This window comes from Periplaneta americana, chromosome 2 (assembly GCF_040183065.1).
Source record: "Periplaneta americana isolate PAMFEO1 chromosome 2, P.americana_PAMFEO1_priV1, whole genome shotgun sequence".
NCBI classification, from domain to species: domain Eukaryota; kingdom Metazoa; phylum Arthropoda; class Insecta; order Blattodea; family Blattidae; genus Periplaneta; species Periplaneta americana.
Window position 1 is genome coordinate 116,532,340 of NC_091118.1, and position 25,600 is coordinate 116,557,939.

At 35.4% G+C, this 25,600-nt stretch overlaps 1 protein-coding gene across 2 annotated transcripts in view; it reads right to left on the reverse strand.

The window, feature by feature from the left end:
• Positions 1-863: 863 nt before the first annotated feature.
• Positions 864-25,600, reverse strand: part of LOC138694539 (uncharacterized) — a 49,920-nt gene continuing 25,183 nt past the window's right edge. For both annotated transcript variants that reach the window (XM_069818365.1, XM_069818366.1), the window contains exon 6: positions 864-24,824. In XM_069818365.1, coding sequence (XP_069674466.1) covers positions 24,555-24,824 — 270 coding nt within the window. In that variant the 3' untranslated portion in view covers positions 864-24,554. The remainder of the gene's footprint in view (positions 24,825-25,600) is intronic.

Here is a 25,600-nt window from a genome sequence, read left to right on the forward strand (position 1 = left end):
TAAAACATAACATTTAATGATTTACAGCTTGAACTTATTTATCTTCAATGTGACTTAAGGGCTAAAGACCGTTTGAATAATACTACTAGCATGGATGAGTTTTACAAGACTAAACCTCAGCAATGATACATATCCACAAATACACAGGCTGGCTGTGAAAATTATTGCTATGTTTGGCTCAACATTTATATTTGTGAGCAACTGTTTTCTATTATCAACTTTAATAAAGGCAGGCACTGAACATCTGTAACTGATGTTTCATTACGATCAGTACTGTTCCTTTCAGCTGCCAACAGCATAAAACCCCGTTTTGATGTACTGATAAATAAAAATATAACAAAATGATATTGTATATTTAAGTAGCTATAGAATTTCTATTATTTCTGTGAAATAAATATTTCTTTATTAATTAGTAATAGTCCCAGATAGTTTTGTGAACAATGAACGGGAATTCATTTCATGAACACTCATACTAGTACTTCCTTTTGTGTACATTTTGTACAAGATCACCCCTTCTTCCAGTCCACCCTTATACAGAGCGCAGCCAATATCTGCATTCCGCTCGTGAATTGTGAGCCAACTTGGAGAGCGCAAAACTTGTGCAGGCCTGGTCTACACAATTGGCTACATATGGATGAATGACGAACAGTCAAGTACCTGCCATTAGTCCAAAAAAAAAAAAAAAAAAAGAGAGAGAGAGAGAGAGAAGTCAAGACAATATTGAATGAAGAAAGACTGAAGACCATTGTGACACTCAAGAGTTTAGGTAGGAACTTAATGTAATCGATTTTAGTTTGGGTTTCTCTGTATTATATAGAAAAATGATCTTTGTGACATCAGAATAAAATTAAGCAAAAAACCTTATGTCATAATATTTTATTACAAATTAATTTTCAAATACAAATATATTATAAAAAATACATTGATATATATAACACAAGGACACAAATAAACAAGAACTTAAACATACATAAATAACTTCAATGAGTGTTTAACCTATAACTAATCTAAAAAAAAAAAAAAAAAAAAAAAACCAAAATAATAGCACCTTCTAAATGAGCATAGCTCATGCTTAGAGCTAATGTAAAATAAATAAATCTTAGAACAGACATGTAGTGTCCACATCTTAAAGCTTCAATGCTAATATAAGATCTATGGAATACAATAAATCAGGGCTGGGCACCAAGAGCGCATTCTACTCTCCCACGGGGAGCATATGACTTCTCTTCAACCCCTTTCTTCCCTGCCAAACACTGCGCAGCGTTAATGCCATGCCGAATGAATATTAAACATCCCCGTTTAGAGATTGGATTCGCTCCCATTGCCCAGCCCTGCAATAAATGGAAAAAAAAAGGGAGGGGCAAAAAGAAGAGACTTGTACTTTAGTGTCCACACAAATCTAATTTTAAAATTCCCTGACATTTCCCTGTTCTCCAGACACAAAGATTTTTTCCCCCTTATGTTACAATTTATAAAGTGAAGTTGAAAATAAAATACAATTCCATTAAATAATTTTTTTACTGTATTTTTTCAATTTAATATTAAAAATAGACCCATATTTAAGTGACCATTACATTGTCAAACATTTTAAAGTTCCATTCAATTGAATTTATTTTTAAAACAACCCATCACACCACCTTTATTGCTGCAGAAAGACTGTTTTCATTTTTATAGCTACCAAAGTCTGTTGGGTTTCTTCCACTACAATACCCTTCTTTTCTTTTCTTCTAAGTTTTTTTTTATCACCAAAACAGCCCTTTTCTTATTTTTTTTAACACTTTGTTAATTCAATGTCTTTTTTATTTCTCTTTTAGATTCTGAAATTACAAATGCCTGGGCATTCCTTACAGCATGAACAATAATTCTATTAATGGAGATCTTTTCAATTCTTCCAATTTTTCAAATAGCACCATATACCCATCTCTGGGCCTCAAGAGATTCTTGAGTAGATCCTAAATTTAAAAAGTTGTTTATTTACATAAAACTCACGCTCAAAAGTGGTATTCCATGAAACAATATAAGGATATTTTTCACAAACAAAACCAACTGTCTGTATTAAAACTTATTGTTAAAGAACACTGCAGGGCCAGAGGTGATCCAGTCTGTCATATTTTGAAGACGTGTTACAGGTAGGGGAGACTGGGGTCAATTGTAACACTGCTTATTTCACGACAGCTAAAGTTTCTATAATGTCCGAAAGATGGCAAAACGATGCAGCAGAGACGGCTGGACCGTGGTATAGTATGTTATTGTTCTCAGTTGCAAGTTGTGTGGTGTCAAGTGTAAAAGGTGTTTTTGTGAGCTGAAAGTAAAAATTCTATTTCTGTGAACTTTTCTACCTGCAGTACTTCAGGTAAGAGGATTTTGAATTACGGTTTTAATAAATATGTTTCAATGAGGAGTGGTTTAAGGTATTGTATTCTCTTACTTCTGAAACTGAGCAGCTCTTTGTCTGTAACGGTGTCAGGGGGATGGATTGTAACACATCTGTTGGGGTCGGTTGTAACATGTTACACTTGACCCCGCTTGCTTAACCTGTGTGATTAATCTTCTTTGTACGTTCATGTCCGATTAAATATTATACTGATAAAACAATATCGGTACCTTATGAGATAATAATATAAACGAAAATATTAAATTTTATTATAGAATGCCAAGAACTCGAGTAAGAACGACAGACGAAAAATCCCTCAACATGTAATGGAAGCTGCCGCCGAAGAGGTGATAAGCGGAGGGCTATCAGAAGTGTCGCAAAGGCGCATGGAATTTGTCATGTGTCACTTATAGATTTTGCCAGAAAAAGAGGAAAAACGAAAATCCTACAATTGGATATCATCCTCATAATCGGGTATTCGATAAGGAACAAGAAGAAGCTCTCACAGTTTATGTCAAAAGTTGCGCAGATCTATATTACGGTCTTTGTACGCGTGATTTGAGGAGTCTCGCGTATCAGTGTGCAGTCCACTACGAATTAAAATTTCCTTCGGGTTGGAGTGAAACACAAATGGCTAGTTTGGACTGGCTTCATGCCTTTTTGAAAAGAAATCCCTCCCTATCCATTTGTCGCCGAGAGGCAACAAGTCTTGCCAGAGCCATGAACTTTAATCAGGCTAATGTCACCATATTTTTTTAATCATTTATCAAAAGTGGTCGATGAAAATAAATTTGAGGCACACAACGTGTACAATGTGGATGAGACAGGGGTGATACTGTGCAAACTCCCAGCAAGATTATTGCTGAAAAGGGAAAGAAGCAAGTTGGAGCCATTATATCTGCAGAACGTGGCACACTAGTTACAGTGTGCATAGCTGTGAATGCTACAGGTAACTGTGTGCCACCAATGTGTGTGTTCCCGAGGAAAAACTTTAAGGACCATTTCCTCCGAGGTGGACCAGTAGGGTGTATTGGAGCAGCAAATGGTTCTGGCTGGATGCAAAGTGACGAGTTTCTGGCTTCCATACAACACTTTGCAAAACACGCAAAACCAGCAATTGAAAATAAAAGTGTTATTGATTCTCGACAATCATGAAAGCCACATTAATCTTCCGACAATTGAATTCTTTAGATAGAACGGAATAGTTCTCTTGCCTTTTCCACCACATTGTTCCCTTTTTTGGCCCATTTAAAAGATCAATAAATTTAAAGATGAACTCTTGGATGAAAGTGCACCCAGGAACTAGAATGACAATACATGACATTCCAGAAATTGTCGTTACTGCTCTGCCGGAAGCTGCGACCCCTAAGAACATAATATCCGGATTTTTGGCGACAGGAACCTGGCCCTTCAACGCCAATGTGTTCGATGATTCCGATTATGCACCATGCGAAGTGACTGATCAACCAAACCCGAATCTTGTCGCTACTGCTCTGCCGGAAGCTGCAACCCCTAAGAACATAATATCCGGATTTTTGGCGACAGGAACCTGGCCCTTCAACGCCAATGTGTTCGATGATTCCGATTATGCACCATGTGAAGTGACTGATCAACCAAACCCGAATCTTGGCCTACCAACTGCTTCTCCTCCACAGCCTCCTTCAGAACATTTTCCCCAGCCTTCAGCAGCTTTCTCACCAGAGGTAGTCCCTCAATCTCCAAAGGCTACTTCCCTTCATGCTTCATCCCAACGTCAAGGTAGAAGAAAAGGGAAAAGCTCAATCCTAACCAGCACTCCGGAGAAGCTAGCACTTGAAGAACGGACCAAAAAGAGACAAGAGGCTGCCAGCAAAAAATTGAGACTTGCAGAAAAAAAATGGGGGGGGGGGGGGGAAATAATGCCGAGAAAGGTACCATAAACTGGGGTTATTTTGAACACAGAGGAAACTTTGAACATTTTTCAGAAAATCATATTTAGGTTTCTATATGCTGCACTTATCTGCTAATGGCTTCATTGCCAAATGCAAGGCACTAGACAACAACATATGCTGCACTTGTTATAGATGGAAATAAATTATTATAAAAATTATTCTCATACCAAATTTACCTACATCTAACAAGTGTAGCATCTAGAAACCTAAATATGATTGCCTGAAAAAAATGTTCAAAGTTTCCTCTGTATTCAAAGTAACCCCAGTTTACGGTGCTAAAAAGAAATTAATCTACCAGAGAGAAAAAAATGTCAGAGGAAAGCTCATCAGAAGAAGAAGAATGTATTTGTCTTGTCTGTCTTGATAATTACAGTGATAGTCTTCCAAATGAGAAGTGGGTGATGTGCATCAGTTGTAAGAAGTGGGCTCACCTTCGTTGTACAAAGGGTGAACGTCAATACGAATGTCCGAACTATTATTCAGACTAAATACAATACTTTGATAACAGATACTTAGACAGACTGGTTCACAATTTATGTTTTCTTATACTTTTCAACACACAATTCACATTAATGTGCATTACAATTTCATAGGCTATAAATTCAGAATTTGAACATGTTAAGTTATGTCACATATGACTTTAAATAAACATATTGCGAGATAAAACTGAATGTGTGATGTTATTTTTAACAAAAGAAACACGTGTTACAATTGACCCATACTGGTGTTACAATTGATCCATAGCTGGGTCAATTCTAACAATCTGCACTGATGTAAATATAATCAAATTTCAGGAACAACATCAGTCTGAATTTTCTTTTGAGGCGATCAGTGTAACTACAAGGGAATGATCATGTTTTTGCCAAATTTTAAGTTTATTTTAACAATAAATACAAAATTTATTGAATAAGATGTCTAAAATGTTAGAATCGATCCCAGTCTCCCCATGTCACTATTTCAATGAAACTACCACAGAAGTAAACTCACTCTGTATCAGGGGCCTATTCCACCATTAAACTTTTCACTTTGCAGTTTCTGTTCTACTGTAACACTATAACTGGTTCATAAAGTGAAAGAAAAAGTAGAGAAAACTTTTCAAATACTTTTGTTTCATCAATACAATCATTTTGAAAGTGCAAAATCATATGCTGAAAAGTGAACGAGTTTTTCGCAAAGATTTTAGGGAAGAAATATGATAAGAACAGGATAAATTACCATAACGTAAATTTATCTCAATTCTGGGAATGTTTTCAAATCATACCAACTCACACAGATTATATTTTTGAAAGAACTGAGCCTGTTCTAGAACCAAATACACGAAAAAGTTCATAGTTTTCATTTAAAACACTATTTATTACTCAGATGTCTTCATTTGCTAGGAAATGGAGCTCAAGAACAGGGAATTGCAATGACTACTGATACACAAAGACTTTGCAGAATTAAATGAAAAATGCAAAGCAGTGTAATTTATGGTGAAAAGTTAAAAGTGAGATGCTGCGATGTTACAAAGTTTAATGGCAAAATAGGTCCATGGTTAGCTTCATTGCCTGAGTTCCATTTATATTCTACAAAAACAAAAAGTAAGTAATGGCTAACCATTTGCTAATTAAGTGTGGTTGGTATTATTTGATGGAAGAAGGAATGAAATTCCAAGTTTTCCCTGGAATTCTCTGTCACTTCCGGTTTTCCCAGAATTTACGAAATTCTCTGACATTTCCAAGTACTAGTATTCCCGGTTTTTCGGATGGCTGTGTAATAGGTACACAGTAATCACTACAGGCAATAACCGAATATATAAGGTCAAGTATACTATTAATTGTGGTAATTGTGTAATAACTGTGTAATGTATAAATTGGAATTGTATTCAATCCAGATGTAAGACTCTGGAATGTTGGTGATACGGTGCCTATGAAGGAAGGAAACTTGTTTCCTTTAGGATAAGATAGGATAGTACATAATCACGAGATGGGTGATCCTTAGACTTGTTAACTTAACAGAGATCACCCTCAGCCATAGTACATGTTAACATGGGTAAATATGCACACTCATCCATGTGCGACTCTCATGTGACCAGAGGGACGCAACTACTGCACCCTCATGTCATGTGGTCAGAGAGGAGAAAATGTCACACCTGACGAGATCTATTAAAAGGGGCAGTCACCAAGATCCTGGAGAGACTCAACACCCTACTTGCAGTATGCTGTACCTGGCGCTATGCCACTTTTACTATTCTATAAACTGTTGTTGGATTTGGAGAAATCGTGCAATAAAGACTCAATGCTTGTGTTTGCTTACTAAATGATTAGATCATTTACGAACTCGACACTTCGAAGAATCATAAAACCCTTCACGACCTCAACTATGGTCATCACTTGGTATAGTAAGTACAAGAGAAATAGGTGGGTTTTTGGTCTTGTGCAGAAACGACTCACTCCACCATTTCTCTAGCGGTTTATGACCTGAACAAAGAGACCTTCCTGTTGCTGCATTTGAATGCTAGTTGTTGACAAGTGCTCGTCTGTGATACTACTGTGTTATAGCTTGTTCGCAAATATATACAACAATAAACAGTATTTTTAAATACTAATCACTGATTACAAACAATATTTTTAAATACTAATCATCCAAGTAATTGCTATCATGTCTCAGTCGAGCCCTGATATCAGAAGTCATACTAAAGGCGTTATTTATCAAGTTTACTGTTCCTTGAAAGAACTTAAAGATTGTGATGACATAAAAGTGTACTATCATCAACGCAGACAGCTACTGCCAAGGCGTGTGGTGTTTCTCTGCGATCAGTTCAGAAAATTTGTGCAGAAGGAAGAACAGCAGAAAACAATGCTGCGGAGTCATCTTTTTTTGTCTCCGAAGAAGACTGTAGAACATAAGAAGCCTGTCACTGATATAGACGATTTCCAGAAGGATCTCATTAGGTGTAAAATTCAAGAATTTTATGACCAGGCATGTACCCCATGCAGGAAAAAGTTATGGAAGCTGTTAATTTCGAAGGTTCTAAGAGTTCGATGGGCAAAATTCTGAGAAGACTTGGATATACATACAAGAGGAGCAATAACAGCAGACGTTTTCTTGTGGAAAGAAACGACATCATTGCAGTACGAATCTCTTTCTTAAGGAAAATGCACATCAGAGAAGAAGAAACTCTGTGCTCAATAATTTATATAGATGAAACGTGGGTGAACCAAAACCACAGTAGAAAAACTATATGGAATAATTCATCATCATCTGGTGGTCTTAAGGTGTCCATTGGAAAGGGATCACGACTAATTGTTTGCCATGCAGGCTCATCGAACTATGGATTTATTGAAGGGGCAAAGATGGTACAGTATTTCAAGAAAGCAACAATGGTGACTACTATCAGCAAATGAACAGTGAGGTGTTTAAAGAGTGGTTCATCGATCTTCTCCAGAGTCTGGAATAAAGCTGTGTCATCGTCATGGACAATGCATCGTACCATTCGCACGTGTTCGAGAAAATTTCCACAACAAATTCCAGAAAGTTAGAAATTGTGTCCTGGCTCGCCAGTAAAGAAATTCCTCATGATCCTCAAAAGTCCGTTCCTGAATTACTCCAGATTGTGGATAAATATAAAGGATTATTCCCCAAAGTGTACGAATTAGACAACATTGCTGCAGAGATGGGTCATGAAGTAGTTCGTCTACTGCCTTACCATTGTCAGTATAACCCAATCGAACTAATATGGGCGACAGTAAAAGGGGAGGTTGCAGAAAAAAATAAAACATTTAAAATTAAAGGCGTTAGAATGTTGCTGGAAGAAGCTTTGGACAGAGTAACAGAGCATGACTGGAAAAAATGTGTGATGCACTCTGAGAAAATACAGGAAGAGGATTTTATGAAAGAAGTGGCCAGGGATGTGCTAATGGAAAGAATTGTAGTAAATTTAGGAAGTGACAGTTCTGAAGCAGGCAGTGATTTTGACATGTTTTCTAAGTAGTGGATTTTTTTAAACATTGAACAAATTGAACTTTATGATGCCTGTATTTTTATCACTTCTCTAAAAGTTTCACTGTATCTGGAATTGATAATGACAATATTTTTTGCTTATACCGTATAAGTAATAAATGTGAATTGAATAATTTGTTGTGTAGGCCTAATGTGTATAATTACTGACAAAATTGACAAATTTTCAGACTGAGATGATGATGATGATGATGATGAAAATTATAATAGTATAATTAAATGATACAAACACATTAATGGCAGTGCTTCTCATTACATTGAATGTTTTATTTGTTTATAATTTCTACCTAGCTTGATCGGAGTCGAAATCAATACATTTTACTGTTTCCGCGATGTATAACTTATATGTGGATTAACTACTTTAATAATGCAGATCCACAGACTGTTTTTGTATTTAATTGTTGATGGATTGCAATAATACAGACTCATAAACAAATTTAGACTGAACGAAACTCATCATATAGATTCGGAGTAGTGTTAGGTGCCTAATTTTATTTATAAAACGATTTTTTTTAGTCATACTTATTGCGTCAGTTCTTTTGTTAAGCTAAGCCGTTCATGTTATAATAATGTGTACATTTTCTACACATAGTACAAAACAATATATTAATTTTTTATTTTCCCATGATTCACTAAGTTGATAACTGTATAAACATTATATTTTAGTATTTACTATTTCAATATAATATTCTGAAAACACATAAAAACAAAATAGGTCTACTTGTGTGTGATGCTAAATATTTGATTTCTTGTATTAGGTTTACATTACATTATAATAATTATTACATTTGTGAAATGGCTAAATATTGTAAATTATAATATCATCTAAAGTCTGATTAGTGTAATATGTTACTATTCAGCAATGTATGCAATGGAGGGGGAAAGAGAACTGGCCGTCATAACCTATTACATCCTGGCTTAGTTACCTCATGAGTGATGCTTTATTGTTGTCACGAGTTTCAGACCTGTGTTCGGACAGTTTGCTAAACAAAACAACAATATTCAGTAAATCAGGTATTTGTAATTACTAGAAATCACATTATTATTTTATTTGTTCTTTAAAGTTTTCCGATAGTGCAAAACGTGTGAATGGACAAGTAAGTTATTTGGGACAGGACCATACACCAAGCAGGTTCTGAGGGTGTAGGAGTCGAGGTAGTGAATGAGGGGTTCGCCATACCCGCCTATTTCTTGTGCCCCTAGTATATTGGTGGTGATATTCATACTCGGAAGCATTGATGAAACAATAACTAACTTACCTGGTGGCAGCAAATCTACATGATGGACTCAGCAGGTCGAACATATTACAAGGTCGCAGCAGTGTGATTGCTTGCACAATATTAACCGCAGTCTTGAGTTCGATTTCTCTAAAGGAACATCGTCAACTTGGAGCAGGAGGACTCTAATTCTATCCAATTGAGATTGGAGACAGAGACGACGAGCTCATCCGAGGATCAACGCCTGCAGGACACCTGGGGAGCGGTTTTGGCTAAACTACTTCACCAGGTTATTCAAGAAGACAACATCCAAGTCCAACGTAGCCAGGGGCTATCACTAGTAGCAGCCATGGCACCCGAGGGAACGCAACTGTGACCAGCCGAGAGAATCCCGTTCCGAGGAACATCAAGGACCGAACTTCGAAGCCCTGTCTACCCTTCACCTTCTATTCTCTAAAGATCAGTTCATTCCACCATGGCAGACTCAGATGAGGAACACGATACTCATCAAATTATGCAGGAGAGTCAGGAAAACTCTCAGAATGATAGCTATATACTGGTGGTCCAGGCTTTAAAATTAATATCATGCCCATTTGATGGCAATGTAAAGGAGTTCATTTTGTGAAGAAGTAGAACCAGCCTTTGAACTAGTTCATCCAGACAAACACCCCATATTACTTACATTTGTAGTGTCAAAAATTCTAGGAGATGCTAAGGAAAAGATTTTATCTAGAAATCATACATCTTGGGAAGAGATAAAACAAATTTTAGAAGAAAATTATGCGGTTAGGCGAACTTTAGAATATTATGCCAGAAACCTATTCGTTGCTAGAAAAGGACCAACAGAAACTGTAGCTCAATAGGATGCAAGAGTAGATGCATTGGGCACCGACCTATATAGTGAGGTTAGAAGCAGGATGAAGAGACTTGAAAAACAGATAGGGGGAAACCTGCTAGAAGGACCAAGTGCATTAGTACGTGAATTTCTAAAAGGCACTTTTGTGGCCTGTTTAAAAGATGAGAGAGTAAAATATATAGTGAAACAAAAGGGGAAAAGGTTTCGATGGTTCAATTAGTAGAAACTGCACTACAGGAAGAAAGTGAATGTAAACCACAAAGATTCAAAATTCAACAAACAGGTTAGGGACAATTATAGAGTCAAAAGGACAAGCAAAAAGACCATCAGGAAAGGAAACAATATGTTAAACGCGAATCTACTATGGTTCAGGCAATACAATGCTGTAGGTGCCAGGGCAAGGGCCACATGGCAAAGGATTGTAGAAATAAACAGGTATGCCGAAACTGTAGGAAAACAGGGCATGAAACCAAAGATTGCCGAAACAGATAATAGAGCTGTTTGCGCAACCAGAACAGACCAAGGTAAATGAAGGTTGCAGCATTAATAAACAGTTTTCGAGGAGAAGTCTTCAAATCACTATTAGGGGATTTTGAATAGTACGTTTTCAGTCCAAATTTAAAGGGTGAAGTAAATCTCGCTTTACTAGATACAGGTTCCGAGATTTCTCTAGTGAAGGAGTCACTAAGAAAAACAAACTGGGATAAATCTCAATTCATGATACATGGTATCACAGGAAATAGAATGAAGGTAAAAGGTAAAATTCAACTCTGAATAAATGACACATTGGAATCTCTGACTCATGAAGGTTATGTGGTTGAAATTCTACCTAAAGATCTCAGCCTCATTTTAGGACAAACTTGGCTAAGGTCAAAAGATTATCAATTAGGCCCAGTCATAGAATCACTAACTGAGAAGGTTGTGCAATTTAAGACATCAGAAAAGGAAACTCGTTTCACTGATCATCAAGAATTTCAAAAGGACGTGGTTTGTGTGTCGAGTTAGATTTTTTGTGAAAATAATACATATTCTTGTATGGTATTAAATAATAACAGCAACTCAATATGGGTAACAGGGGCACCCACATTACAGAAACTGCCATCATGACAGGCAGGGAACGTTTGCATTGAATTCAAACCAAAGCAAGGAAGGGTACAACTACTTGATCAAAAGTTAAGGTTAGATCACGTCACTAAAGGAAGTGAGGAAATACATAAACTTTGCAAAGAGTTCGTGGATATTTTTAAATTACCGGGGGACAAGATGAGTAATACAACAGAAGCAGAGCATGTTATAACAACACTTGAAATTTCTAAAGGTAGGGCAATCATCTTAAAAAATTATAGACTACCAGAAGCACATCAGAAGGAAATTGCAAAACATAGAGCAAATGCTGGAAGACGGAGTGATAACCCAAAGTAAAAGCGAATGGAACTTCCCTTTAATAGTGGTTCTGAAAAAGGTGGATGCGTCAGGAGAAAGAAAATGGAGACTTTGTATAGACTTTCGCAAATTAAACAAAGTTACGGTGGGGGACAGTTACCCCTTACCAAATATCCAAGACATATTAGACAAATTTGGCGGGGGGCACTATTTCACGGCATTGGACTGTGCTAGTGGGTATTTACAAGTCCCAACTGCAAAAGAAAACCAATGTAAGACAGCCTTCAGCACGCTGATGGGTCATTTGGATTAAAATCAACACCTAGTATGTTTCAACGAATGATGAATAACATTTTAGGAGAATTGTTAGATACAAAGGCTTTAGTTTACATAGACGACATTTTAGTGACAGGAGAGTCATTAGCAGAACATAATCAGAAACTTAGACAAATATTTTCCAAGATGAGAGAATACAATCTTAAAATCGAACCAGATAAATGACTTTCTGGAACAAGAGTTAACTTACCTAAGATACGTAGTAATTCTATACGGTGTTAAGCCAGATCCAAAGAAACCAGAAGCGATATTGAAATTCCCGATACCTATAAACCCAAAAGATATAAAATCCTTCCTAGGATTAGCAGGATATTACCATAAATTTATTAATGATTTTAGTGCCATTGCCAGGCCCCCTAACTAACTTGTTAAAGAAAGAGACATCATGGACATGAAACGAAAGGGAGCAGAATAGCTTTGAAATGTTACAAATGTTAGTAGCGCACCAATGTTACAATACCCAGATTTCACAAAACCGTTTATCATCACTACTGATGCGAGTGGTTATGCTATAGGAGCAATATTAAGCCAAGGAAAGCTAGGTCAAGATAAGCCCATACTTTATGCCAGTAGAATACTTAATCAGGCAGAACTACATTATTCGACAACTGAAAAGGAACTTTTAGCTGTGGTTTGGGCATGTAAACATTTCAGATTTTACATATCTCAAAGGAAATTCCAGATAGTTACAGATCACAAGGGACTAATATGGATCTTCGATGTGAAAGACCCCAGTTCGAGGTTAATTAGATGGAAATTACTGCTAGAGGAATACGATTATGAAATTGTGCATAGGGCTGGAAAACGACATTGTAATGCAGATAGTCTGAGTAGGAATCCTGTCAGCTGCGTGACTACTACTAAAGAGATAACTGAAGAAAGGAAGCAAAGTTCACAACTAATGAATTTCACAACTGCCCAATAGGAGAACACTAGGGACTTAAGCAAACCTTGGAAAGAAGCACAATTGGGAGAACACCGGGAATGAAACCTTGGAAAGAATCAAACTATATATTCAATGGAAAGGAATGGAATCAAAGGTAACAGAATTTATTCAAAACAGCACGGTACGTCAGACACAAAAATAACAGGGTAGGAAATACCAAAATCAGCCTATGGGAAAAACTATATCTAGACATTGTAGGTCCATTACAGAAGATGGACACAAATACATTTTAATATGTCAGGATAACTTAAGTAAATACTTAATTGTAGCAGAAAGTCAAACAGCAGAGGAGGTTAGCGAAAAGTTTATTGAACATGTTATTTTGATCTATGGAATACCAAATCAAATAGTCACTGACCAAGAAGCCAACTTTATGAGTGAAATCTTTAAAAGAGTATGGAAAATTAAAAAAATTGAGAAAATGAAGACAACTGCATATCACCCTGAAAGTAACGGAGCCTTAGAGAGAATGCATAAAACATTGATTCATTACTTGAGATGCTTTTGTCATGAGAAGAATGATCAATGACATAGGTGGTTTAAATTCGCGACTTTTGCAACACAACACAACGCCACATTCCATTACTAAATTCACCTCTTATGAAATGCTATTTGGACACATTGCGAACATACCAGGTATAGTGCAGAAACCAGAAAGACTGCAATATAATTATGATGATTTTGTCATGGATTTGAAAAGTCGCCTACAAAATACGTTCAGGACAGCCAAGGATAGGTTATGATCACATAAACTTAAGCAGCAGAAAAGAGGCCTGCAAGACTATGCCTATTATAACAAAGATGATTTAGTCCTATTACAGGTAGAAAACAAGCATAAATTAGATGCACTATGGAAGGGACCATTCGAAGTCACAGAAAACAGAGATTCAAATGTTGTTATTCAGGAAGTAGGAAAAAGAAAACCTCATAAGGTGCACGAAAATAGGTTAAAACCCTATTTCTCTCCACTTTCAAACTGAAAGAGAAAAGAACTGGAAGCATGCAGACTAAGATTTGGATAGCGATCTTATTTTTGCTAGGGTATGGAAATAACCTACTGATAGCTCAAGTTGTTAAAGAGGTAAAGTCTAAAACTGGTCTACACTTTGATGAGATAGGCACTATTTTATTCTATCTTACAAAATGGAGAGTAGTGACGAATATTAACTTAATGCCATCTAAGGAATTATGGAAAAATACGGAAAATCATTTTTCACGAGTAAAAGAATATTGCAAGAAGCAAGAAAGTCAACTGTGGTATCACTTAACAGATTGTCAAAGTTTTGGTCAACATATGGTATCAAAGTCGAAGCAGATTATCAATTGAAGGATATAATAGCTCTGTATATAAATACCGAAAGTAGTGATGGGCGAGAGAAGCGAGGGATTTTAAATTTTGCTGGGAAGCAGAAAAAGTACTATTTGGGACATTAACAGAAACAGATGCAGACGCACACATTAGTGAGCTAGAAAAACGAGAAGACTTTCTACATGTGGCTAAAGAACATATGCTTGTAATTAAATCTACGATTCTTAGTGTTAATCAAACCATTCAGAAAGTAAATATAAATGAGCAGAAATTAAAAGAGAATCTTGAATTATTAGCATCTAAAACAAGACAAGACATTCAATTTTTGAAGGATGAAATTATTAATGTAAATCTCTTAAACGAACAATTTAGACTAGTCCAAAGAGGGACTGAAGAAGTTAGAAATAATAGTAGATGCATTAGTACATGCAGAAACAGGGACTATACAACCACAGTTAATGATACTAATGAGATGAAATAATGAAAATGGGAGGACTGCCAAGCGAATTGGAATATCCTAATTTCCCTTTCTCTGAACTTCAAAAGATAATTCTTCCTACTATCTACTCTTATAAAAACTTCCTAGTATATGTCTTAAATATTCCCTTACTATCACCAACTCAATACCATCTATACAAACTTCTTCCCTTTCCTTCTAAACAACAAAAGACTTTGTATCATTTTATTGATTTTCATAAGGAATTTTTTTTTCAGTGACGCTATACATCAGCATTATGGTAAACTAACAAGTAATGAACTACAGCTTTGTTTTCAACCCAATGAATTACACTTTGTATGTAAAGAGGAAATACCCCTATACACCTATGTGCAAGAAATGGACTGCGAAGCTTCACTTCTCCATCCTTCCACACAGAAGATACCAGGAAATTGTAATCTTAGAATTGTAAAATTTGAGCATACTTTCTGGATACCCTTACATAGGAGTAACCAATGGATCTATGTATCTCCCCAAGAAGAGACCTTCACTATACTATGTCCTAGCTTCACACAAACCATTAAGATTTCAGACACTGGCATTTTAACCCTATTACCAGGATGTAAAGGTTATTCATCCTATGTAACATTGTATGCCATGCAAATCAAGAATAGTAATTCTTCTAGTGATATTGTACCAATTGCAGAAGTGAATTTTGACTGTTGTTTTGATCAAAACAAAAACGCAGAGAAGATTCCGAATATCCCCATATATGTAAGCTACCTCTTGTTGACATTCTTTCATCACAAGATGATTTAAGACTAGCCAGCATTAAAGCGGAGAGATTGACAAACTCATTGCCAAGGAAGATCAATGAACTTACAATTATTGGTATGCTGTAACCAGCTCTTGGATACTTGCACTTTCATGGTTTATAATTATGATAGGAATTGTTTTATGTTGTTGTTACTGTCAACGTTGTAGAGATTGCTTTTGGAAATATTGGAAATTATGTACTCCCGGTGAATATGTCGATCAATGTACCAACATAACCGACACCATTACAGTTAACCAACCTGACTATTTTAGTACACGTTTTAGCAGAATTCCTCCAAGTGAAAACTCTACAGGAGAGGATATGGCAATGATAGAGATCCAACCTATCTGGTCCTCTGTATCTTTAATATCTTTATCTTCTGAACCCAAGGAAAACAGTGAAACACACTCTATTGCCAATGCACGAGAAGTCGACGATTCTTTCATTAAGAAAAGAATCAATGTATTTAGAAACATCTATCCTTTTCTTTAGGAAGAGTGTGTAATAGGTACATGGTAATCACTACAGAGAATAACCAAGTATGTAAGGTCAAGTATACTGTTAATTGTGGTAATTGTGTAATAACCGTGTAATGTTGTAAGACATAAGATTGTGGGATATTGGTGATACAGCACCTATGAAGGAAGGAAGCTTGTTTCCTTTACAATAAGATAGGAAAGCACATAATCATGAGATGAGTGATCCTTAGACTTGTTAACTTAACTGAGATCACCCTCAACCATAGGACATATTAACATGGGTAAATATGCACACTCATCTGTGCGCGACTCTGTGACAAGAGGGACACAACCACTGTACCCTCGTGTCATGTGGTCGGAGAGGAGAAAACATTACACCTGACGAGATCTATTAAAAGGGGCAGTCACCAAGATCCTGGAGAGACTCAACACCCTGCTTGCATATGCTGTACTTGGCGCTACACCACTTTACTATTCTATGAACTATTGTTGGACTTAGAGAAATCGTACAATAAAGACTCAATACTTGTGTTTGCTTAATAAATGACTTAGATCATTTACGAACTCGACACTTCAAAGAAAAATAAAAACCTTCATGACTTCAACTACGGTCATCACTCGGTAGCATTGACGAAACAATAACTACGTGATGGCAGTGAACCTACATGACGGAATCAGCAGGTCGAATATATTACAGCTGGACAACCTACTATTTAAGACTTTAAAAGGTTTAGAAACAAATTTCTATTGGATTGGTCCGAAAGATGAATTTTATTTTTTTTTTTTAAATAATTCATATTAGCATTATCTAGTTAAGGGAATTTTTGTATGACTTTGTTGTAGATTTGCACTATGTTTTATTATTCTAGTAGTTTTACACCTTGGCATTTTTAATGTTATGTCATTGCATCTAATGCCATAATTGTGAAGACTTTCCTTGTGTTTATAACAAGTTAATAAAAAAAATTATTAAATAACTGGTTTATTTTTAAGATTTAAAATTTTATAAAAATCAAATTGGTTGGATAAAGTAAAGATTTATTTAAACAAATTTTTAGAATTAGTTTCTGAAGCAAAATTAGTTTGTTAAGAGTGGCTTTCGAAATACTCCCCACACTAATATACCTATATTGTAACATGGTTCAACCAGAGCTAAAGTACACTAGACGTTACACAGTAACTGATATAAAAGAATAAACTATCACAAATTTATAAATGGTTTTTCTTAGTCTATTGCAAAAGTAATTAACATGTTTGTCGCATCTTAAATGCTGATCTATATACAGTATATTCTCAAATACAGGTATTTTACACAAGTCAATTCATTTAAGATAGGACAAATACAGTTTATAAAATTTGTAGAGTTATTACAATGGATTTTTACACTTATTTCTCTTGGTTTCTGCAGTCCAGCCACTGTTGAAGCAAAAGATAGTACATATGAGTAGCTTAATATCAAAGGCGGACATCTGACCCTCAGACCGAAATTTAGATATCTGTGGATTCTTATACAATTTTTCATGCTCTTTTCAATTACGGCATTTATGTCTTTCAAAAATCGACACATGTATGTGTTTTATAGCATTTTATTACGATGTCTATTTCAGAAGTGGACACCTACATGATAGGTTTGTTTCAAATGCGGACACCTGACAAATAAACCAATAATAGAATAGTATTCTGATCAGATGATCAAGATATCTGTCATGGCGTATTGTTATTGTGGATTAGTGGACGCTGTAGTGTCTGTCCTTAAAAATATTGTCTTTTTTTTAAGATTAATTTACACTGTTTTTTAATCTGATTGTGAAATGGTACAGAATATCACACCAGTGAAGTCTGGAAATGCTAGGAAGAGGAAATCTCAACCTCAACAATGGAAAAGAAACATTGAAAAGAGACAAAGGTAAGGAACGTCTCTGTAATGCACAACCTCCTTTTTTTGTTTGTTGTGTAAAATATTAATCAATCGGAGAAAAGTTTGATATCACATATGCTTTAATAGCCTATAATGGAACATGTAAATATGTTTTCAGTACGGTAGGTGTTATGTAGACATTTTTATTTGTATTTTGAACTTGAAAAGCAGGGTATTTGGTTCTAAAGAAGTCAGATTAATCATGTCTACACATACAATCTTTTCTGTAACCAGGTTTCTTATATTTTCTCTTGGTTTGTGTTTGTTTTAGGTAAAGTAGGCCTATGTATTATTGGAAGAATATCTTTCAATAATTTTATTATTAGTGCCATAATGTTTTAGGTCATTTCTATAGCACTTTTCTTCTCTTTATTTTTTCTCTCTCTCCCTCACTAATATTTTGTGTTCCTGAGGGGAAAGTTGTAATAGGGATTTGTTTTGTTTGTTCAGATATTCTGCCAAAGGTCTCCCTGTGCACCCAACTTGTGGCCATAGGGTTGGCTATCAATGCATGCTACTGACTACACGTGATATCAAGGATTTTCATGAAGCCTTTTATTCCACTCCCGAGAAAAGTAAGCAGGATGCATTTATTTTGAAATATTGTCGAGCTGAGATACCCAACCCAAAGAGGAAAAAGAAAGATCCAGTTAAGAGCAAATCCGCAACATTCCAGTACTCTATTGTGAACCAGGCTGGAAACAATCTCAGGGTTTGTAGGAGTACATTTTTGAACATTCTGGCACCATTAACCAAACATAGAATCATAGGGGTCTTTAAAAGGTTTAAAAACGGGAAATCTCATGTTCCTGTAGAAACAAGAGGAGGAAACCATAAAGAAGCAAAGTTTGGTCCGAAAAGAGATGCGGTAAAGAATTTCATCTGCACTCTTAAAGCATCAGAATCTCATTACTCAAGAGAAAAAAGTTCACGTGTGTATCTACCATCAGAACTGAACATACGTAAACTTTGGAAAATGTACAATGAAGGCAAGCCTGAAAATATTAAGGTTGCACAGGGTTTTTTCAGGAAAGTGTTCTGCACGAATTTTAATATTGGTTTCTCTGCCCCAGCTGTAGATGAGTGTAGCACATGCATTGAGTTGGAAAGCAGGATTATGATGGAGAAAAATGAGGTTGAGAAAGCAGGATTGAAATTCAAATTGCAATTACACAAAAAACAAGCACAATCCTTTTTTGAACATTTGCATCAAAAGCCTCCAGGCTGTTTTGTTATGTCATTCGACTGTCAGAAGAACCTTGTTCTTCCGAAGGTTAGTGACCAAATGGCTTACTACTCCAGACAGCTCTACTGTTACAATTTATTAGTTAAAGGTTTGTCAACAGACTCCTTAAACCCTGACAATGTCTCCATTTATTCATGGACTGAAGATGAGGCTAGAAAGTCGTCTAATGAAGTTGCTTCTGTCGTATTCAATGAAGTTAACTCTCTTGATCTCTCGAATTATGACACTCTTCGTCTTGTTGCAGATGGCTGCGCTGGACAAAATAAAAACGTAAATGTCCTAACAATGTGTACAAAATGGCTGGGCATTTGCGCCCCCCAGAACATCTCACAACTTGAACTGATTTATCCTGTGACAGGCCACTCTTTCCTCCCTTCTGATAGAGTGTTTGGTTTGATTGAAAGAGAGCTGAGGAAAATTGAAACCATCACAACGAAAGAGGATTATTATGCAATATTTAAAAAATATGGAACATTAAAACTGATTGGAAGTGACTGGAAACCATCTGACTGGAAAGCAGTAGCCAAACAGTGTTTGAAGTCTGCAAGCCAGCTTCATTTCAAACTTTCCTCTTGCAGACGTGTAATTTTACGAAAGACGAGGAAAGGAAACGTGGTTGTCAGAGGTGAAATGGCATACAACATTGATGTGGGCAGCGAAAGACCAATTTGTAAAGGAAAGTGCACACCTGCAGAAATGAACCCCTTCGACATTCCTCTTGGAGTTTCAGTAAAGGCTGAAAAACTGAAAGATGTCGGCAAGTTACTCTCAAAACATTTTGGGGAAAACTGGAGAAGCATCCCAGGTCTTGAGTACTATAACAATCTGCTCAGTTCAACCCTACATGATCCAGAGTCACAAGATACAGAATGTGAATGTTTTGATCTTCAAGAAGAGTTGGGTGACAACCCAGTTCTGGTGCCTGTTTAAAGGTGGACATTATTTCCGTTTCAGTGTTATAATCAAGTAACGTTAAAGTATATTGTAATTTTCAACGTTATAATGTCAATTAGTTCTCATGAACATGTACATTTGTTTAAGAATAATGTGAAAATAATTTTGTAATAAGAAAGACACAATAGTTATTTTTGTAATTCAGTGTTCTTGTAATTAATAATCAATTCGTACTACAAAATGTATATTAATTTGTTAAAAATAATTCCACTTTCCACTTTTGAATTATAATTTCCTTGATAGTTACTGACACTACACAGACTAGCTTGTACAGTCCATTTTGATACCAGTAATTGATATTTGAATCAAAAACGGACACCTACATGGCAGTTTATATCAGAAGTGGACACCTGCACTTTTTCATTTCAAAAGCGGACATCTGTTTTTTTAGAACAAAATTTTACATAGTAATTGTTTAAAAGTGATGTTGACAGGTTCTAAAAAGCATATACGAACTCCAACACTACATTTGTAAAAATGAATTGTGTTAAAATATTACAAACAACATTGTGAAACAAAAAACTGCCTCTATATAAAAACTATGGAAACGACAGATGTCCGTCTTTGATATTAAACTACTCATATGAATCAGGAAATGGAAAAAGGGGTTAAGTCACATTTCTCTCAAATCGAGTTAGTGGGAGTATGACATTCTGCAAGACACACTGTTCTGTAGAAAAAGGAGGCAGATCCCATCTATGTACATACGGTATTCATCCTGTCTAATTTTTATGTCATTTGAAGAAAGTTACAAGTCCTTCACTGGGTTTGGATCTGGCACCTTCTTCAAATGCCATACTTTCAGCAGAATATCGCATGTTGCCTTTCTGCTGTTTCTACAGCCGCCTTTTCTCTGTTTCTCGCTAAATCAACTGTCGCAAAATGGCTGCTATAGTGGAGGAGGATATATTTCCGAAGCCAAAGAAACAATGAGGTGTGAGAAATACTGAACTTCATTAGTGACAGATAATTAAGCTGCTAAAATTAAAGGCTCAGCTCATATAAATCATGTGGGAAAGCCGTGTCTGCAATTAAAACAGGACAGCAATGCAAGCAAGTAATTATCGGTTATAGGACAAAGTCTGGTGTCTGATTTTATATTCAATTTGAATATATTACTTTTCAACTGCAAGGCAATTTATAGTGATAATTTGATGTTAGGAAACTGAAACTTGTATTTGGCTGTATTACTGCATATCTGATATCATGGAATTTGATTTAAGACAAACAATGACCTAATATTGAGTTAGGTATTTATTATTTTCGCAGGTGTCGTCACAAGTGCTTTGAAGGCATAGATGATCTTGCACAGGCAGATATTCTGAGCAGCGTTTGTTATTTGGAATAAAAAGATATTTATCTTCAAGGCTTAATTGATTGCATATCAGTTCAAAGACAACGTATCTGCAAAGGAGGCAATCCAAAAAGTTGTACATTTCTGTACCATGTTGTGATTAATGGTATTCGCAAAAAGATTTGTATATCTGCATTTATCAGTTTGCTTGGAACAACAAAGAGAAGTGTTGAGGGACTTTGTAAACTCCAGATGGCTAGAAAGTCACCAAAATATCAGAGAGGGAAGGCTCCAAATCCAAAAGCTGTCTCAGGAGAAGAAATGCTTAAAATCCATAATCACATCTTGTAATTTCCTATGAAAGAAACTCATTATGAAGGAAGAGACATAACCTATCTCGATGCTAGACTTACACGGAAAGTAATGCATTCTCTTTTGAACCGCATTCTTTGTTGAAGATGTAAGTTGCCAGGTAACCTGTGAATTCGCTTTTCTGCCAGTCAAGCTTTTACATGGGGCAAGTTGACTCAATCATATTTGTGTGTGCACCAGATAATTCGTTGATGAATTGTATGGAATGGTTCACTCTCAGATGATTGAAACCATGTTTGCTTATATTGCTGTAAGATTTCCAACAGTCGTAGATAATCGTTGTTCCTGGTTTTAACCACTGCTTGATCAGTTTTAGGAGTTAACTATGGTTCTCTATTGGCACTAAAATAAAAAGCACTGTCCAGTACCACTTCCAACTCCTCCAAACAGCCACTGTTCCTGTACATAATGGCCTTTGTAGTATTTGTTTTCCTAATTTGCTTTAATCTATTCCAATGATTTTCCTTGGATCACTCATTTATTTGAACATTTCTACTTAAAAAATCAAGACATCTTACAAGCGATCTCCAGTTACTAAGAGCATGGTCATCAAAATTGTATTTTTGTTTTATGTTATCTCTGGGTGTATTATTCAGAATTTCATAGAACAGATGCATGATTCTTCATATGTTAATTTGCTGTTGTTGAATGAGTCATATCTTGAACTTAACTTCGTATTGCAATTCGGTTTGCAACATCACCACTTCTCGAGTGAATTCATTTCATTTCCACATTCTCCACACTCAGCAGAACTTTTCAGAGAAAGCACTTCCTGAAGAAATTTGACACTCATTTCAGTATTGGTGAATAATATTGTTAAAACTGTTCTATTGAGTTTACCTTACTTTCCTAGTATTAATCTGTTGCAAGATTCACCACAAGAATTATATCTTTCTCTCATTTTCTTCTGATAATGTTTCACAATGTCTTGCAAAGTATCTATTTTCTTTCTTCAAACTAAAACCTCACTCAAATTTTCTTTCATTTTACTATGGCCAAATGGGTTTATCACTTTGCTAGTGATGTTTCTTGTTGGCTATGGCCCTTATGATAGTTTTGTTTCCTAAAACTGATAAACAATATGATCAAAGCAGTATATAATTTTATGGCTGCTGAGAGTTTTTTCGTAACAGACGAACTATTTTCTCTGAACCAATTACGTCAACACAATCGTAACTATGTATTAATGCTTTGGTGAAGATTGTCCCAAAATTAACTTTCATTGATTTCAAAGATATCCCCTGAACCACATCATATTTCTCCTTTATTTCACTGTGATAATTTTATAATATTTTATTAAATCTATATTTCCTTATTTTTGCATTCAAAAGACTGCCGTTATATTCCATAAATCTTGCACGTGACTAGTGCAGTCTCTTAAAGAATATAGTCCTTGGTAAAGCCGAGGACTGCTGTTTGGTCTGCCTTATACAGTTGTTCCATCACAGTAAACAAAGATCAACCCTGATAAAATAACTAGTGAAGTAACATGGGAAAGCTAACATGACACTCTCAACATAACTTGTAATCAAATATGGCAGTGACGATATCGTTAACAGCTTAAAAAACAAAACTTAACAAACTAGAATGTTCTCAGAACAGCATCTTGGAACTCATAAAAAAAAAAAAAAAGCTGTCAAAACAACTCCAACCAAATATACACACAAAACAAACCCACAGTAGAAGAAATCCTCAAAATTAAATCTCTATCAGAATTAACATGGAGAAGAACAAAACCCATAAGAAGACAATCTATGAAAGATACCGAACAGAATGTAACACATTTACACACATAGCTCCAATACCCTTTTCATAGTATATAGCAACCAATTTTGATGCAGAAACAGAGCTATACTTTTTGGCGTAGAACTAATTAGAATGTTAGAAAACCTATAAAAGAAAATACACATTCAATGGTTTTCCTCACATGTTGGCCTACTAAAAAATGACACTGCAGATAGTGGCAAAAAAGGAACAAAACTCCTACAACAAAATAAAATTCTGAGTCACCAAACACTTTCAAAAATACTCAAAACAAGAGCAGACATACAAGTATTCAACACACGCATCAATCAAGAAACACTTAGCAAAAAATGGGCAGGCACTGGAAGACCATGGGAAAGTAACTGCACAAAACCAAGGAAAGAAGTCGTTGCAATTGTTTGAATTCAACTCAGGTCATGATTTTCTGGCCGCTCATCTGTACAATATAAAATTCTTAGAAACAGAAAAATGCACACTATGCAGACTACACAATATAAAAATTGACCGAGACAACCTGCTGAGCTGCACTAAACTTACAAAAAAACTTCAATTATAAAAAAAAATCTAAGTTGACTTTATTGGGAGCCAAAGCACAAAATGGGTTAAAAGTCTCCAAATGTGAGGCAATGGAAACCAACCGACATAATATTTTATACAATCATTTGAGATTAATAGAACTGTAATTTACTGATTAGCATTTCAATTTTTGCAAAAGTTATAGCTAAGAGTAGAATGAAAATGGTCAACAGTATGCTAAAATTAATGTATGATCACTTTGTATGTAAAGACTGAAAATAAAGAACATACTCGTATTTTCGCTGTTTATGTGCATTTTTTTTTCACATCTTTGTTGCATTTTTAAGACAATATTAGGTCATTGTTGCATTTTTTTTACTCTTTTTAACTGTATTAAAACCCTAGCCTTATTTTTCACAATTACCCTGGAGTAACTTCTTTTTTAAATATAAAATTTCATACTTCAACTGATTAATTCTTAGTCTATCTTCATGTTCTTTTCTCCTCATACCCATTTCTTCTCTTATATTTCTCATTCTTTCCTCATGCTCCAATTCCTTCATGTCCATTTCTTTTTCCAAATTTGCCATTCTTTTAAGGTGTTCTTTCTCCTGCTGTGTAAGCATTTCTGATTTCTTCTCAGCCACCTGCTGGGTTGAGATTCTGCATTCATCTTCCTGAAACAAAGAAACATTAAATATGACTCATTTATTTTCTGAACAAATTTAACATATCTGTTAATTCTTAATTATTGGATGACATGAGCCATTCCACCGTTATGGTCCAGAGATTATACACTTAAGAGCCCTCAAAACATTTGCAAAGTGTTAATTATTACCAGTATGTGTATAAATTATCTTTAAAAAATAATATTCTGTTATATATTTTTAATCTCAAGTCAACATTGAACACAAGAAAGAAAGAACAATGGTCCTATTACGGTTAAGATTCACACAAAAGGCTATATATGTCATTCTGAAACAACCATGTAAAAACTGTGAGTTGTCACAATTTTACAGTGTATCATATATTTTTCATGTACATAAACATTAAAGAAAGGATAACTTGACAACATTGCTCACATTCAAATTTTTAATAATTAACACATAGTGACTTTTCAAAACATGTTATGATCCATTGTTGTTACAGTTCTGACACTGTGTAACTTAACCAAATGAAAATCATTAACAAGCCACTAATACTTAAAAAAAAAAATCTTTATAGCCTAAAAGTAACAAACTATGAATACACACAAAACATACTAAGAAACTTTTATAGAACATTTTCTTTGAAAATAAACCTTCTCTTTTCTTCCTGCGGCTTTTAAAGAACTTCGGCAATCTTGTCTTTTGGAACTGTGATAATGATCAACATCACGAAAAATAAATACAGAATGACTATTACAGTGTGGCCAGAGGAACTTCATTTCTACATCTGTTACAACTCCTACATA